At 43.2% G+C, this 16,242-nt stretch overlaps 1 protein-coding gene across 9 annotated transcripts in view; it reads left to right on the forward strand.

The window, feature by feature from the left end:
- MARCHF10 (membrane associated ring-CH-type finger 10) overlaps positions 1–16,242 on the forward strand; it is a 104,514-nt gene that overhangs the window by 59,897 nt on the left and 28,375 nt on the right. For 7 of the 9 annotated variants that reach the window (XM_006146820.1, XM_006146822.1, XM_006146819.1 and 4 more), the window contains exons 5-6: positions 3,248–3,406; positions 10,067–11,471. In XM_006146820.1, the coding sequence (XP_006146882.1) occupies positions 3,248–3,406; positions 10,067–11,471 (1,564 nt within the window). The remainder of the gene's footprint in view (positions 1–3,247; positions 3,407–10,066; positions 11,472–16,242) is intronic. The other 2 variants (XM_027771181.1, XM_006146824.2) reach the window with 2 other exon arrangements.

The following is a 16,242-nucleotide window of genomic DNA, read 5'->3' on the forward strand; positions in this document are numbered from 1 at the left end:
ATTTCCAGGCTTGATAAAGCAATCTCTACTTGTTCAGCTTTGTTACTTTTGTTTGTCAAGAACTTGAATAGAGAAGACATAGTAATGGTTTTGGAAATAAGCAATCTGATGCTTTGAAAAAGGCAGCTATTAGGGCCAGATGGTGGCATGGAGGTTAAGATCGCTGGGTCCCACTTGGCCAACTGCGCAGTTTGAGTCCTGAACCAAGCAGCTTGAAAATCACGCCGGATACATGTGTGTGTGTGTGACCAAAATCCCGAGGAGAATGAAGGAGGAGGGACTGCAGTGTGGCCATCCTCCCTGAGAAGTTCTTTGTCACTTTACCTCCCTCTCTGGTGAGCACACATACTCCATAACAAACAAACAAAAATTTTTTAAAGACAGCTTTTTGAAAAAAAAAAAATAACCTTTTATTTAAAACCATCTTGGATATTTTGAACAACAAAAATTTGTTCTAGTTTTGAAGTTTCCCATAGTTTGAGTTGATTGCATCTTCTTGAGTCCTGAGGCAGTTATTATATGTCCTTCAAATCTTAAGAGGCAGTTATTAGCTGTCCTGTGTGAGGTGACACATAGATTGGCCAAGAGATAGTCCTCATGCTTAAGAAGCAAACAGTCTAGTTGAATTGAAAGACATACACTAAGCATTTTTAGAATTCTAAATTCTGAGGGCCATTGCAAACAGCAACAGCAACCTGAAAGCAAGGGTTCTGGCCAGAGTCAGAGCAGACTTGGGCACAGAAACCTAGAAACAGACCTAGAACAGACCTGCTGGCTGGCACTGGCTGAGGAAGAAAGTCCATGAGGTTGTGTGGGTGGAGAGGGGTTGCTCCTCCATTCTCCTCTCGGGATTTTGGGCACACACGCACACATGCCCAGTGTGATTTTCAGCCTGACAGGTCCAGGCGTTGAACCATGGTCAGCCATGTGGAATCCAGTGCCTTAACCACCATGCTACTTACTGGCCCCTTTAAATTTACTTATTCCTTTCTTTCATGGGTGAGAGAGACAGTAAGATGGACAAACAGTCCCTGGTCATGGGCACACACAGGCCCAGCATCTTTGGGAGATCTCCGGGCACAAACTCAGAATGCTCTCACATGGGCCAGCCTCACAGAGCATTCTATCACTCCTTCACCACTGTCCGAGCCCTCAGTGAACATGTTCTTAAAATTTACATTTTGAATTGGTTGCTCGTTGATATAAATAACTTCCATTTCCTCTTCACATGTATAACATTGGGTTGTCTGAAGAGCCATTTTTTCTGTTTTTTTCTATGCAAAAATGTGTCATGCCTTTTCCAACAACCCAATAGTAAACATCAGTGCATGTGAAGGTGGTGGGAAGTTTCAACATTTTCCATGCATCTCGTCAAGTTCTTGGGTTTACCAGGCACTTAAATCGTGAAATAGCTGGACTGAATCCCCTACGAGAATTTGCCTGGCTCATCCCCTTTTGAAAAGTTCAGAGATTCTGCCAATAGATAAGGCAGGCAATGCGAGGTTAAGCCAGACTGGGCCCTGGCGTGTGCGAGAGCTCAGCCTTCCTTGGCACATGGGGACAACTGGATTTATGTTCCAGGATATCAGCTGTGGTTGTGTGAACCATTTTCATCCAGATTCAGGAAACGAATGAAATGTCTTTTTGGCACTCCACGAAGCCAAATTTTAAAGAATGACTAGGTCTTCTGCTTCTTCTGACGGGCCCAGGAGGGGAAAGCATTGGGTTCTGCACCCCCAAACAGAGAGGATCATGCTCCAGAGGGAACTTACTGGAAGAAGGGAGTTGCTGATGGTGTCTGCTCCAGCTTAGGACAAGTTAGTGGAACCCAGAGAGGTTGTAGATGTCAGCAGAAAGGAGAGAAGAGAGTGGAAGTTCTTTGGAAAATGAGAATGTCTTCTTTGGAGGATACGGTGGTGGCTAGACATGATTTTACTGACCAGAAGGGGAGTAAGAGAAGGAAGGTGAGAGCAAGAGGGATCAGGTGCTTTGCAGGAAGGAACCCCTACAGCGGAAATGGGGGAGGCACTTTCTTACTACCAAGAGTTGCACTCCTTTAATCCAGGTGGTTATCCCCCCTCAGTTCAGAAATCATTCACTGCCTCTTGCTTCTCGCCTGACTGACAGAGGTAGCCGTGGGAGGACCAGGGAAGGGCAAACTTAAGCTCAGGCCAAGTCCAGTAAATCAAGACCTGGTCCTGGTTTCAATATTCCATTTTGATTCCCAGTAGGAATCCCAGAAGGATATTCAAATTTCCTGCACACTCCAAACAGCAGAACCTTCCCCCAAGGGGGTATAGGGGAGATGATTTCTCACTTTGCCTCTCACCGTCTCTCTCTCTCTCTCTCTGGTGAGTGCATGTGCCCTATGACAAAAACATTAAAAATAAATAAATAAACTTGAAAAGAAAATGGTCATTGGGAACTCAGCTCATAGGAACACTCCTTCTACTGTCTTCCTATGAGCCTGTCAATTCAGCATAGCGCTGGGTAGGACAGAGGGAAGTGAAAAGGTGGGTGATCTTGGCCAGCAGGTAGCATAGAGGTTAAGGTGCTGGATCCCACATGGCCAGCTGTGTGGTTCTAGTCCCAGACCTAGTGGCTTGAAAAATGTGGGGTACATGTGCATTTGTCCCCAAAATTCTGAGGGAAGAATGGAGGGTTACAGTGTGGCTATCCCCCCGGGAAGTGATTTCTCATCCCCTTTCTGTACCCCTGTGATTGCACTAGCCCTAAATAAAGAAAAAGAAAAAAGAAAAAAAGAAAAGGATCATTTCCAGGCAGATATTTCAAACCTTTCTGTAAGGTCAAGTTTGTTGCTAACAAGTAACCTGAGAATATAAACATGTATGTACAAAATAAATTGTGATTCAAGCCTTGGGGAGCAGGGCCACATGTATCCAAACTATAAAGAGGTCTTGATAGTGTTACCGGCTGGCCCACCCCAATACCTCTGAATTGGAAGCTAGAAACTCCTCTGTGAAAGGAAAGACCCCAGGTATCAGCCTGTGCTATAGACGTCTTTATTTCCATGTAGCAGGTGGGAAACTGAAGCTTCGAGAGGTGAAGCGACTTGCCCAAGCTCACATGACTACAAGATAGTGGAACCAGGTTCAAGTCCACCCCTTCTCTGACCTCCTGGGTCCACTCTCTTAACTGCCCTCTCCCTCCCATCCTTTGAGCCTTTTTTATATGGAAGATGTTTTCCTGTGAAAATTAATTATTGAAAAGATTTTGCACCTTTCAGCAGCACCTTTGATAAAACCAAAGATTTTATCAAGAAAGAGGAGGCCAAACCTGGGGAGATTGACAGTCAGCCCAGAATTACATAGCCCAGGAGCATCTGGGGACAGAAGCAGACAGGCACCACAGCTGCTGGGGAAGGCGCCAGCTCTCCGGAGGGCAGGTAAGGACCCGTGGCTCCCACACCTCAGTCCTCAGAGAAAAGGACTAGCTTTGTGCTGTTACCTGGTGAATTCTTTATAATTTCTGGACACTAGTGTGTTCATGTGAAGGAGAGTATACCTTAAAATGAGACTCATAAGGGCTGGTAGATGGCACAGAGGTTAAGGTGGCTGGATCCCATGTGGCCTGCTCTGCAGTTCGATTCCCCAGACTCAGTGACTTGAAAAACACACCAGGCACACTTGTGTGCATGCCCAAAATCCTAAGAGGAAATGGAGGAAGGGATTGCAGCATGGTCAGCACCCTGGAAAGTGATTTTTCATTTTTCTCTCTCTGTCTGTCTCCCTCCAGAGAGAACACAAGCCCTTTATAACAAGCTAAAAAGAAAGAAACAGAAAAAAGAAACTCTTAAAAGATTTTCGAAGCAAACTATTTGATCTAGGAGTGTGTGTGTTTTCTCCAATGGAGGCTGGTGGGAAAAGGGGTGAGGAGTTTATCTTTTATTTCCCTCCGCTCGTTTCTCCATAAGTGTGACAGTGCATGCTTTTTAAAAAAAAAAAAATTGCCAGAGGGCACACGGGCAAGGGAAAATGCACCCCCACAACCTTTGATGAGACTTGGTCATACCACAGTCCCTTCTCTTCCATGTCTCCATCCTGTCAGGATTTAGGGCATACGTGCACATGTGCCCGGTGTGTTTTTCAAGCTACCAGGGCCAGGCTCTGAACCATGCAGTTGGCCATATAAGGCCTAGCTCTCTAAACCACCAAACCATGGGACCAGCCCACTGCGTGATTCTGAGTGGGTGCCACCTTGCCACTTCCTGAGAAGACATTTGGGTGGGGGCTGGTGGGGACGCGGAGAAGCAGTCTGTAGCTCTGAGAATGCCTCACCCAGCCAACAGTGCCCACTCGCCTCCCAGGAAGAGAGGACAGATGTCTGGGTGCAGACTGCGCGCCTCCCGAAGGGACTCTCTTCCCTCCGATCCCAGCGATCGTAGCCACAATAACCTAGTATGTAAGAAATAACATCAAAACAGATACATGCTTTATTTCAAAACACTGATTTGGTAGAGACCTCCTCTTTCTAGGCCCCAGTCCTGAGCATCTATCCTGAGGTCCAAACCGGGCTGCTCTTTTGTCCTGCTGCTCATCTATCCTATCCTATGGGACAGGAAAGAAAAGAGAATGGACCTACAGAGCCCCCCGGGGACAAAGACAGCAGCACTCATAGCTGTCCATGCCATGTACCTGTTCTTCCGCTTAGAAAAGCCTCTGAGCATCACATCTTATAGTTACCAAATGAATGCAGTAGCCTTTATTCTAAATGTGGCATATATGGTAGTGGACATATGCATGGGGTCTTAAAAAATTTCAGGAAAATGCATATTATGGAAAAACTATGGACGAATCTCAAAAAGTGTTGCACCAAAATGAACTTGTACTTTAATTTCATTTTTCCCCAAAGGGTTCACGGTCCCCTCGTGTAACTGTAGAAGAACATGGTAGTATTTGGATGGTTTGGCATTAGGGACAGTTAGAGCACACATGGATCTGTAGCAAGGAGGCCAGAGGAGTCCCAGTGATGAATACCTCTGCTGGGAAGGGCATGAGCTACGGGCAGACTCATTCCAGAGCTTCCTCCTAGCAGCAGAGTCTTGAGTGGCTAAGTAGCCATTCTAGACTACTCTTCCCTATCTTGATATAGAAATAATGAAATCTGTTGCATCACATTGTTACAATAAGAGAAACAGCAGACTGACCAGCAGACAGCACACAGTAGGTCTACATAGTATGCACTGAACTGTTGTTAGTTTCTCCCTGACCACCTCCCCAGTGGCCCTCAGTGAACTCTTGAATATTATTTGAAAAGTGCAATTCTTTATTCCTAAAACATTTCTGGACCCCTGGGGTTCATATGATCCCCCATCTGTACCTAGGAGACATCCTTCACTATCCTGAGACCCAGTGGGAATTTGTCCCAAGTCTGTGTTTTACCCAGGGCTCCTGTGTTTTCCTCCATAGTCTCTCTTTAGTTCTTTTTCTCACATTCTAAAGTGGTTTGCATAAATTGTAGTAGAAGTTGGATAATTTGAATTATATCGGTGAGAAGTTTGAAGCAAATATTATAAAGATAATATACAGAAAACTCTTGTAAACCAGTAAGAAAGACACAAATACCTACAGAAAAATGGAAAAAGAGCATAAAAAAACAATTTTGTAGCTGGACTATAAGCAGCTAGTAAAAAGAAAAAAAAAACAAGATTCATCTCAGTAAGTAATAGATGTACTTGAGATAAATTTAGACTGCCAAGTCAGTTGAGACCTTTAAAGCAATATTTAATACTGATACTGAAACTAACGACTACCATTTCCTGGGCACTTTTGTGTCAGGTACTGTTGATATGGATTGCTGGTGACATAGTTATGAGAAGGACGCTTCTGTAACTACCTGTAGGGCAGTTTAGTACAAACTGTCCAGAAAGGAATTTGACCACATGTGTCAAAGGCCATTACAGAGTTCTTACTTTTTGACCTAGAATTCCACGTCCATGAATCTAGAAGAAGACATGCAGTCAAAGAAGGATGAGGAATGATATTTATCACAGCATAATAATCCATGACAGACAAAAACCTTCAAAACAATCTCGGGACCAGCAGTTAGTGTAATGTCTGTGTCATTGGACTCCCATGTAGTCGACTGCGGTTCGCGTCCTGGACCCGGTGGCTTAAAACTCACGGTGGGCATGTGTGCGTGTGTGCCCAAGATCCTGAGAGGAGAATGGAGGAGAAAGGATTGCAGCATGGCCATCCCCCCTGGGAGGGTGATTTCTCGCTTTCTGTCTCTCTATCTCTCTGTCTGTCTGGCGAGCGCATGCGCCCTATGGCCAAAACCTCTCAAAAAAAAAAAAATCTCTATATCCAAGAGTAGGGAAGGAGTTCAACAACTTATGATATATTTATATAATATATCCTTGTACTACAATTATTACCATATTCTGTAAGAATAATTAACGGCATGAGGTGATGCTCACAATAAAATATTTAGAGAAAGAAAGCAGGACAGTACTCATGGTCAACCCTGAGACTCAAGTCCCAGATCCAGAGGCTTGAAAAACACATGAGGGGGTCAGCAGATGGTGTGGTGGATGAGGTGCTGGACTTCCGCATGGCTGACCGAGGTTCGAGTCCCAGACCCAAAGGCTTGAGACTTACATGCATGTGTGTGCACCAAGTCCTGAAAGGAGAATGGAGGAGAAGGGATTGCGGTGTGGCTATCCCTGCTGCGGGGGAGGGCAGATTTCTCACTTTCTGTCTCTCTGTCTCTGTCTGTCTCTCTAGTGAGCACATGCACCATATAGCAAAATCTAAAAAACATAGAAGAAGAAGGAAAACACATCAGATGCACGTGTGTGCCCCAAATCCTGACAGGATGGAGAGATGAAGGAGAAGGGATTGCAGTGTGACCATACCCCACTGGGAGTGCTTTCTCTCCCTCTCTTTCTGTCTCTCTCTGGCCAGTGCACATGCCCTCTGACAAAATTAAAAGAAAAAAGAAAGAAAGAAAATAAAGCAGGACATAAAGTTGCATGCATGCAAATATCTCCCCCCCCCCCTTTTTTAATGTATCTAGGTAAGAGAGCCCTGGGTTGTAAATTCAAATGCCTTTACGGAGCAGCTGGGTGTGGCAGGAGAGATGTAACAGGTGTTCTGAGGTCTGTGGTAAGCCACAGCATACACACTCCCCTAAGGGTGCTAATCCATGTTCCAATGCTGAGCCAAAGCATTACTGTAGCATGAAAATAGCCCAGGGTTTGGTGTCTGCATCCCCGTCCTGAATTACAGAACGGTAGCAATGACCATCTGAGATTTGGATTATAGGTGATTTTCTTTTTTCTTCATCCTCTTCTATAGTTTCCAAATTTCCTCCAATAATCATAGACCACTTTTATAATCAGAGGGGTAAAATTTTTAAAATGCAGCTGTCGGTTGGGAAGAAACAACTGTAAGGCACACAAAGAAGTCCAGACCAGAGGCATCCTCTTAGGGTGGGCAGATACTTCTTGGGGTTGTATTTCGTTGCACCTAGAACCCCTGGAGATGGCAGGCACTCCATTCCTAGCTGGGGCCCAGGCAAGGCCTCCGAGCAGCCCTGGTTGCCTCTGCAGTGCCTGGTCTATGAATAGCACATCCCTGCATACCAAATTGAGTGTTTATTCCCAGCCCGAGCACTACTGAAATCTGCTCGCTCTCTGATAGACACAAAAAATATGGTTAAAATGGCATAAATATAGAATGACACAGTCTGCCACCTTTAGGGAAAACACACACACATATACACACACACATACACACATACACATGCATACACACACACACACACGCACACACACATACACGCGTACATGCACCAGAGAAGCTCTGACTGAATTTTTAAAGAGGAAGACAACTGTGACAAAGAAAGGTGAAGGCATGTCCTCTGACGTGTTTCAGGGATCCGCAGGAGCTGCAGTACAACACGTAGCCTGGGACTTCTCCCGCACCAGAAGCCAGCGTCACCCTGTGACAGCGTGGTGGCATCTAAGAAAGAAGCAGGTGTTCCTGTTGAGTTCCCAGTCTCTATCTTTCATAAGCCTCCCTGGCTGATTCTGAGACCCCTCATCAAATTCAAAACATAAAGTAGTCAGCCTTGGAGTGTATACTTCCAACTCTCATATCATTTGTGTTTTCCTGAAAAAAAGTAATCAAAAGAGTTCAGTTGGTTATATAGAAATATTTGTTCCCCAAAATGTGGATCAGGCTGGGCATCCCGGCTCCACTCCGGCGCTTATCCAGCCAGATACTCGAAGTGTCCTTGAATCATGGATTCATCCTTACTGGGGTTTATAAAAACTCATGAGGAGCCTGAGGGGAGAGTTTAACAGATTTCTCCAAGAGCCGATGAGTAAAGATCCACACTGTGTCACTGAGTGTCCCATGCAGTGAACGATAAAAGCAGCTTATGGAGTATTAGGACATTAGAGACTCAAACTGGGGCTCCCTTGTGAGGTGTGTCAATTAAAGTCAGTCAGTATTGACTCTGCCCTCAGCCGAGCTGGACGCTCTGAGAATTTGCATTTCACCAGCCAGAGCTGTTAGCACATAGACCTTCCCTAACCCTGCGGAATCCTGTCCACCCTGCAGGGTGAACCACTTTCAAAACAGAATGATAAGGACAGTGAAGTCTTGTCCAGAGGCCCCCACAGAACAGCAGAGAGAGGGACAGAGGAAGGCCAATGTCAGTAGGGAATAAAGGAAGCGGAATGAGGAAAGTACTTTCAGTTCCATCCCACATCGACAGCACACACACATCACAATGAAGTCAAGGGATCTCCATTTTCACAAGGAAGTTGAAGTCCAGCCAGCTTCTTAAGGGATAACACAGGGTAGTGGTTAAGAACACAAACCCTAGTATCAAGCTGGCTTGGTTCAAATGTTCATGCCATCACTTATTAGAAATATGGTCTTGGGCTAGTTGTGTGCCCTTATGCCTCAGAACCCTCAATTATAATGTGGCATGATTACAATACCTATTTCAGAGGGCTGGGAGGCTTAAATGTGTGTTATGCTGTTGGCAAACCTCTGACCCACTCATTGGTTGTTTTTATAAGGCAAGTGTTGAATAAGTGATTTCATCAAAAGCAATTCCTTCTCACTTAGACACTTTATCTCTCTCTTTTCTCTACATCTCCTCATACTTAGCATCAGGCGTGCTGAGATGCTGGGTATTCCAGAGATTATCGATTGACTAGGGGCTAGTGACAAAGAAGAGATCATGAATCATGACTTACAATTTTTATTTTCACTAAATAGTAAACATGACCGGGAACCAGCAGTTAGTGTAATGGCTATGTCGCTGGACTCCCACATAGTCAACCGCGGTTCGCGTCCCGGACCCGGTGGCTTAAAACTCACGCCGGGCGTGTGTGCGTGCGTGCCCAAGATCCCGAGAGGAGAATGGAGGAGAAGGGATTGCGGCGTGACCATCCTCCCTGGGGGGTGATTTCTCACTTTCTGTCTCTATGTCTCTCTCTGTCTGTCTGGCAAGCGCACATGCCCTATAGTGAAAACCTCTCCAAAAAGAAAAAAATATAGAGTAAACATGACCCAAATCATCAGCATGCCTGGGTAGACAGCTTCCAGAGCCCCCTTCCCAGTCTGCCATGATAAACTGTACATTCCTAACTTTTTGGAAAGCTCATGTGAAGTAAGGATGTCATAAATATATGTTGAATCAGTTTGGACAAGAAAAGACTGGTGGTTTTTATAAAAGTCATTCCTGGAGTACTGTTTTTCCTATTAAATAAATATGAAATGCAAACCAGTATTTAGTGAGAAGTTTACCCATCATCAACCCCAACTGAACCTGGGCCTGGACCAGTCTTCCTGAAGCCTCTGCAGGAAGAATCTATATCGTCAGGGTCACCACCTTTCCTCAGAGCCAGCTTGGTCTCTAGGGAAACAAAGAATTCAGTAGCAGTCAGATGAAGCCACTGAACTCACCCTTGTACCTCCAGCATAGTTTCTTCTCCAGGGCTTGTTTGTTGCCTTGAATGGACTTTCATGATGTTAGAGGGATTTCATCCATAACAAAATGATAAATTTGTCTTTTCTCAATGCAGATCCAGTAGTTCAACAAGATAGCCCAGTGTGGGCAGGTGACACTAAGTTGAAGAGGCCAACTCAAGAGAGAAGAAACTTAGCCCCATCCTCACAGCTGATGACAACAGCTGAGAATCCTTCAGAGAGAGCCAAAAAAGGAGATTTAAGTGCCCTTTCCCAGAATGAGTCACATCCAGCCCTGTCCCAGGCCTTCCAAGGAGCAAATAGTCCTCAAGTGTTGAGTGAGTCCTTGGGGTCACCACTCTCATCTGCCACCATGGGAGGGCCAAGAAGGGTGCCATTTAGGTTCAGAGATGAAGATTTTTATGCCACATTATCATTAAATACTGAAAGAGAAAGTGATGAGACTGAAGAGGAAACCCAAGCAGAAGAAGAACTACTGTTGGTTGGTATGTACCCACCCCGGTCTCCTTCCAGTCATAAAAGAAGTAGATTTCTTAGAACATCAACCCTTCAAGCCAAAAATAAAAATTTTGAAGAGAATGCTGAGAATTGCAAAGGCAATTCTTTCAGAAGAGGTGGGCCCAGTCATGGCTTATTAAGAATAAGCAATGCATTGGAGCCAGTGACAGGTCAGCCTTCTGTTGGGCAAAGGATGTCCCAAGATCCTGGGCTACCTGATGGGGAGTCTGCTAAAGAGAATGATAGTTGTGGCAGTGAAAAGACCTGTCATCCATGGAACACCAAATTGAAGCCCAGACAAGATGATGGTCTTGATGCTGAAAATGCCTCTAGTGAGTCTATTTCTATGAGAGGTGAGCCTGGTACCCATGACTATGAGAAGGATTGGCAAGACTATCTAAACGGTTCTAGGAATTCACTTGACTGCTTTCTTTCTGATAGACCAGCAGCTCCAAGATCATCAACAAATTCATCTTATAACACTCCTGAATCATTAGTGCATTCTGCTCTGAGAAATGATACTTCAGTAGACTCATCCATGTCATCTACTTTAGTTTACAGTTCAGACTCAGAGGGGAACCCAAGGTTTAATATTCGCCGACCGCTGTCCCCCATTCGAAGTAGGAATCCATTTGCCAGTGCTGAAAACCACAGTTATTTTCCAGTGAACAGTGCTCTCGAATTTGATGTCAGGGAAACAGAAGATACTACTTTAACAAGCCAGCCTCAGGGGGCTCCGCTATGTACAGAAGACTTCTTACTAACTGCTCAAAGCAGCTTGTCCTTAGTGGATTCTTCCAGCTCCTCTCCAGCAAGAACGAACTTACAAGGCCACTTGCATGTGCCGAGGTCCCTGCAAGAAAATTTACCTTTTACTTTCTTTGCAGTGTCTGATTTCCCAAATCAAAATGATAATAGAACGTCAGCCTCTGATTTAACAGATGAAAAAGAGGTCACTAAGATAAAGGCAGATCCCGAGAAACTCAAAAAACTACAAGAAAGGTGAGAAATTGTCTTAATTATATATACAAATAAATATACATTTTTTCCATTTTCCAATGCTGAAATAAGCATTACTTTCATTAGAGATTCATAATACTTTTAAATCAAAAATAGGCCCACCCTTAATAGTTTAAAGGTGGTTTATTTTGAGACGCTATCTATTTGGTGCCTCTTAAAATATATGTATGTATTGAAAAAGTTCAATGTTTTGGCTCAATTTTTCAGTATTCCCAAAATGTTTTTCCCTGAATACCGTAACATTACAAAGGGCAACTTTGCTTGGTATTACTGTTTCTGGCTGTTACATAGGGTTATCTCTGCTCACAGGCAATTAAGAACCAAGATTTTTTTAGGAAAAGGTTGTTATCTCCCCAGAGAATGAACCGTTCAGCACTTGAAGTTCACAGCTCTCCCTCGTGGGACTTATCACCAATCCAACCAACAGTTCTAGAATTTGAACCTTCCAAACTAAAAGACCATTCTGAGTTACCATAGTTACCTCCGTTCTCCAAAGGCCTTGCTGGGGTAACCACTGCTTCCATTTTATGTGCGCTTCCTCATGCATGAGAAAAAGAGAGAAGATTTTTTTTGAATTGCCCTTTTCTTTGATCTTTCCTTGCTTGTGAGATGGTTGTGGGGATCTTGCACAGCTATGATATTTGATACTTTGTAAAGCCATCATGAAACAACCTGTTGGGCTTCATTTATGGTAGGTGTTTACCATGCCCTGAGCTTGGCTTTACCAATCTGGAAACTGATTCTTGGAATGTGAACTCTCCTTGTGTATGTTGGTGTGACCATTAAATATTCTGATTCTCATTCGTAAGTTGTAAAATTCCATGGCGATGAATTAAATACATAAAATGGAAGGAAAGATGACATATAGAATGTATACATACTCCTATATGTCATTTATCTAACTCCATAGTGAAGTAATTTTGTATTTAGCAGTACTTTATTATTATTATTATTATTATTATTATTTTCTTTCTTTGAAGTGTGCTCATTAGAAAGAAAGAGAGAGAGAGAAAGCAGCCCCCAGTGGGGTATGATTACACTATAATTGTTTTTTTAAGAATTATTTTATTTAACTTTTATTTAGGTAGTTATTTATTTTACTTTGACCGGAGTAGGAGAGAGAGAAAGAGAGGGAGAGAGAAAGAGAGAGAGGGAAAGTGAGAAAGCAAGCCGCCAGGTCCAGGACCCGAACCACAGGCAGTCATGTGGGAATCTAGTGCTCTTAAACACCACACTACCTGCCGGCCCCCGCCATAATTCTTTTCCTCCGTTTCTCCATCCTTTCAGGATCCCAGACACACAAAATTGTCCTGTGTGTTTTTCATGCTACTGGGGCCAGGACTTGAACCATAATTGGCCATGCGGAGTCCAGTTTCCTATGTACAGAGCTTACCCCGTATGCTACAAGGCTGGCCCAGTACTTTTTCTTTTCCATATTAAGCAAGGTACCAGATTTACCCATGGTTAAAGGCCAAAAGACCCACACCCACCCACCCTCACCTACCCAAAAATACGACTTCAGACCTACTTCTCAGAAGTCTGGATTTCTACCATACCAAAGTGATGCTTTGAGACTAAAAATAATTTATTTTAAAATGCGTCCGCTTCTAGGCATGATAATGCATTAAAAGGCTATTATTCATGTACTTAGTTTATCAGATGGTCTCCTTCTTATACATAATAAGCCTTATGCATTTCTTATTATTTCAAAGATGTTCATTTTAGGAAATATTAAAAATACAGACTTAAAAGGAAAATCACCTGTAACCCCCATCATCCAGAGATAAGCACCATTAAACATCTCCTTTCTAGTCTCTTATCTTTGCATATAAATGCAATACTTAGTAAACATCAGTTCCTTTTGTTTTATAATATGCCTTACTTTAATATTTCAAGGCCATTTTTCAGTACCATTTAGCTCTTTTAAAAGTTTCCCTTAGGTCTGCCCCCTAGCATAGCAATTAAGGAAGACAGATCCCACATGGCCAACTGCAGGGTTAGAACCTCAGTCCCAGTAGATTGAAATATAGACCAGGCCCATCCTCAGCAGGATGGAGAAATGGAGGAGAAGGGATTGCAGCGAGACACACCTCATTGGGAGGTGCTTTCTCCCTCTCTCCCTGGCCTCTCTGTCAGTCTCTCTGTCTCTGGCAAGCATACATGCCTTCTAGCAATTAAAAATAAAATGAGTTTTTCTCTCAGTCACTTTAACATGTACAAATAAGTATCCAATATATGTACACTTCAGAGAGTTAAAAAAAAAAAAAGGAAAAAATATTCCAGACATCCCTGTGCCCACCAGCTATCAGAACGTTCTTTGGCTTTTTGTTTTGTTTTTTAAGAGAGATTTTTGCTGTAGGGCACATGCACTCACAGAAGAAAGAGACAGAAAATGAGAAATCACCCTCCAGGGGGGATGGCCACGTTGTAGTCCCTTCTCCTCCATTCTCCTCTTGAGATTTTGGGCACACAGCACATGTACCTAGCATGAATTTCAAGAGGCTGAGTCTAGTTCATGGGTGAACCGTGATCACCCATGTGGGAGTTCAACAACATAACCATTATGCCATTTGCTGGTCCCACATTCTTTTTTTTTTTTCTTTTTTCTTTTTTTTTTTTGGAGAGGTTTTTGCCATAGGGTGCATGCAGTCACCAGAAGGACAGAGAGAGGCAGAGAGACAGAAAGCAAGAAGTCAGCCGCCGGAGGGGATGGTCACGTCGCAGTCCCTTCTCCATCTCCTCTCAGGATCTTGGGCACGCATCACACACGCCCGGCGTGAGTTTAAGCCACCGGGTCCTAGACTCAAACCGCGGTCAACCACATGGGAGTCCAGCGACATAGCCATTATGCTAACTGCTGGTCCCCTGGTCCCACATTCTTGACACACTGGAATGAGCCCTTTACCCACTTAATCTCCTCCTCCTCCAACTACCCCACCATCCCTGCCTTACGTTTATTACTCCTTTGCTTTTTGTTTTGTTGTACCTTGAGGGGTTTTGCTGTATCCTTTTATCATATGTATATATGTATTACTAAACAATACATTTTGTGTCTTTCCGAACTCTGTAGAAATGTTACCAATATTTTAGGACCCTATAGAAATAGAATCTTTATTCTCCACGACTTGCTTTTTCCCCTTACATAATTAGTGAGATGCATCTTGTTGAAATTTTTGGCTTTAGTTTGTCCACGTTCACCAGTTGTACGAATATACCACAATTCAGCCATTCTCCTGCCCATGGGCATTTGGGCAGCTTACTGTTTTCTGTAAACAGCACTGCATGAACATTCTTGTAAATGTCTCCTGGTGTATGTGGGCAGAGTTCTCTGGGATATTTTGTCTAGAACTGGAATTGCTGGACTGTCAGGTTGCTCATCTTCCACTGTACTAAGTAATACCAATTTATTGTCTCACCACTGATGTCTGATGTTGTATATCCTTGACATCACTTACATTGATTGGCTCTTCAAATTTGCCAGTCTGGTGGGAATCAAATGACACTGTGTCTTCGATTTGCATTTTTATGACTATTAATGAGTTAGGGATTTTACGTGCTCTTTTAAATATTAAACGATCACTAGTGTTTCTTATTATGACAAACACAATAGGAAACCTATTTCTTACTCATGTCTCCTGCCCATTTTTCTCTTAGAACACTTTTTTTCCTTTTTTTTTTTTCCTTTCTTTTTCTTTTCTTCTTTCAAGGAGTCCTTAATATACTCTGGCTAACAATCTAATCCTTTGACAGTTAGATGTTGGAAATATCTTTCCCCAATTTGTCTTTTTCTTTATGATGTCTTTATATGGAAACAAAATCTTAATGTAGTCACACACGTTCATCTTCTTTATGAGTCACGATCTGTAGCTGGTCTTGATTAAGAAATTCTTCCCAAACCTGAGGTCATTATGGTGCTCTTCCTATTTTCTCCTAAAATCTCTAGTTTTACTTTGTACATTTAGGATTTAATGTGACTTGAATGTGAATTGACTTGTAATGTATGGTGTGAGGTAAGCTTCATTTTTTTTTTTTTTTATGAATACCCAATGATCCCAGTATTTCCCCTGCCAAATCTGCATGGCTGCCGGTGTCCTAACCTGAGGTCATTATGGTGCTCTTCCTATTTTCTCCTAAAATCTCTAGTTTTACTTTGTACATTTAGGATTTAATGTGACTTGAATGTGAATTGACTTGTAATGTATGGTGTGAGGTAAGCTTCATTTTTTTTTTTTTTTATGAATACCCAATGATCCCAGTATTTCCCCTGCCAAATCTGCATGGCTGCCGGTGTCCTGCATGGCATGCCTGCACACGAGCAAGTCTGTCTCAGGGCTCTCTGTTCTGTCCCACTGGTCTTTTTTGACTAATATCATGCCATTTTAATGTCTGCAATTTTATAAGTTTTGGTAAGCGATGTTTCAAAGCCTCCCTCTCCTCTTTGTTCTCTAAAGAGTCCTTGACCATATACTTAAGAACCTGGGGTCAGATGGTTAAGGCAGTTGGGTTCCACATGGCCAACTGAGGGGTGTGAGTCCCAGACCTGGCAATTTGAAAAATATGCTGGGCACATGTACATGTGTGCCCAAAATCCCAAAAGGACAGAGAAATGGAGAAGGGATTGTGGTGTGACCATGCCCCATAGGGGGTACTTTCTTATTTTTCCAATCTTTCTCTCTCCCTCCCTTTGTCTTTCTCTAGCCAGTATCCATGCCCTCTGGCAAATTAAAAATAAATAAATAAATAAATAAATAAT

Source organism: Tupaia chinensis, unplaced genomic scaffold, assembly GCF_000334495.1.
Source record: "Tupaia chinensis unplaced genomic scaffold, TupChi_1.0 Scaffold000187_1, whole genome shotgun sequence".
In the NCBI taxonomy this organism is placed as follows: Eukaryota; Metazoa; Chordata; class Mammalia; order Scandentia; family Tupaiidae; genus Tupaia; species Tupaia belangeri.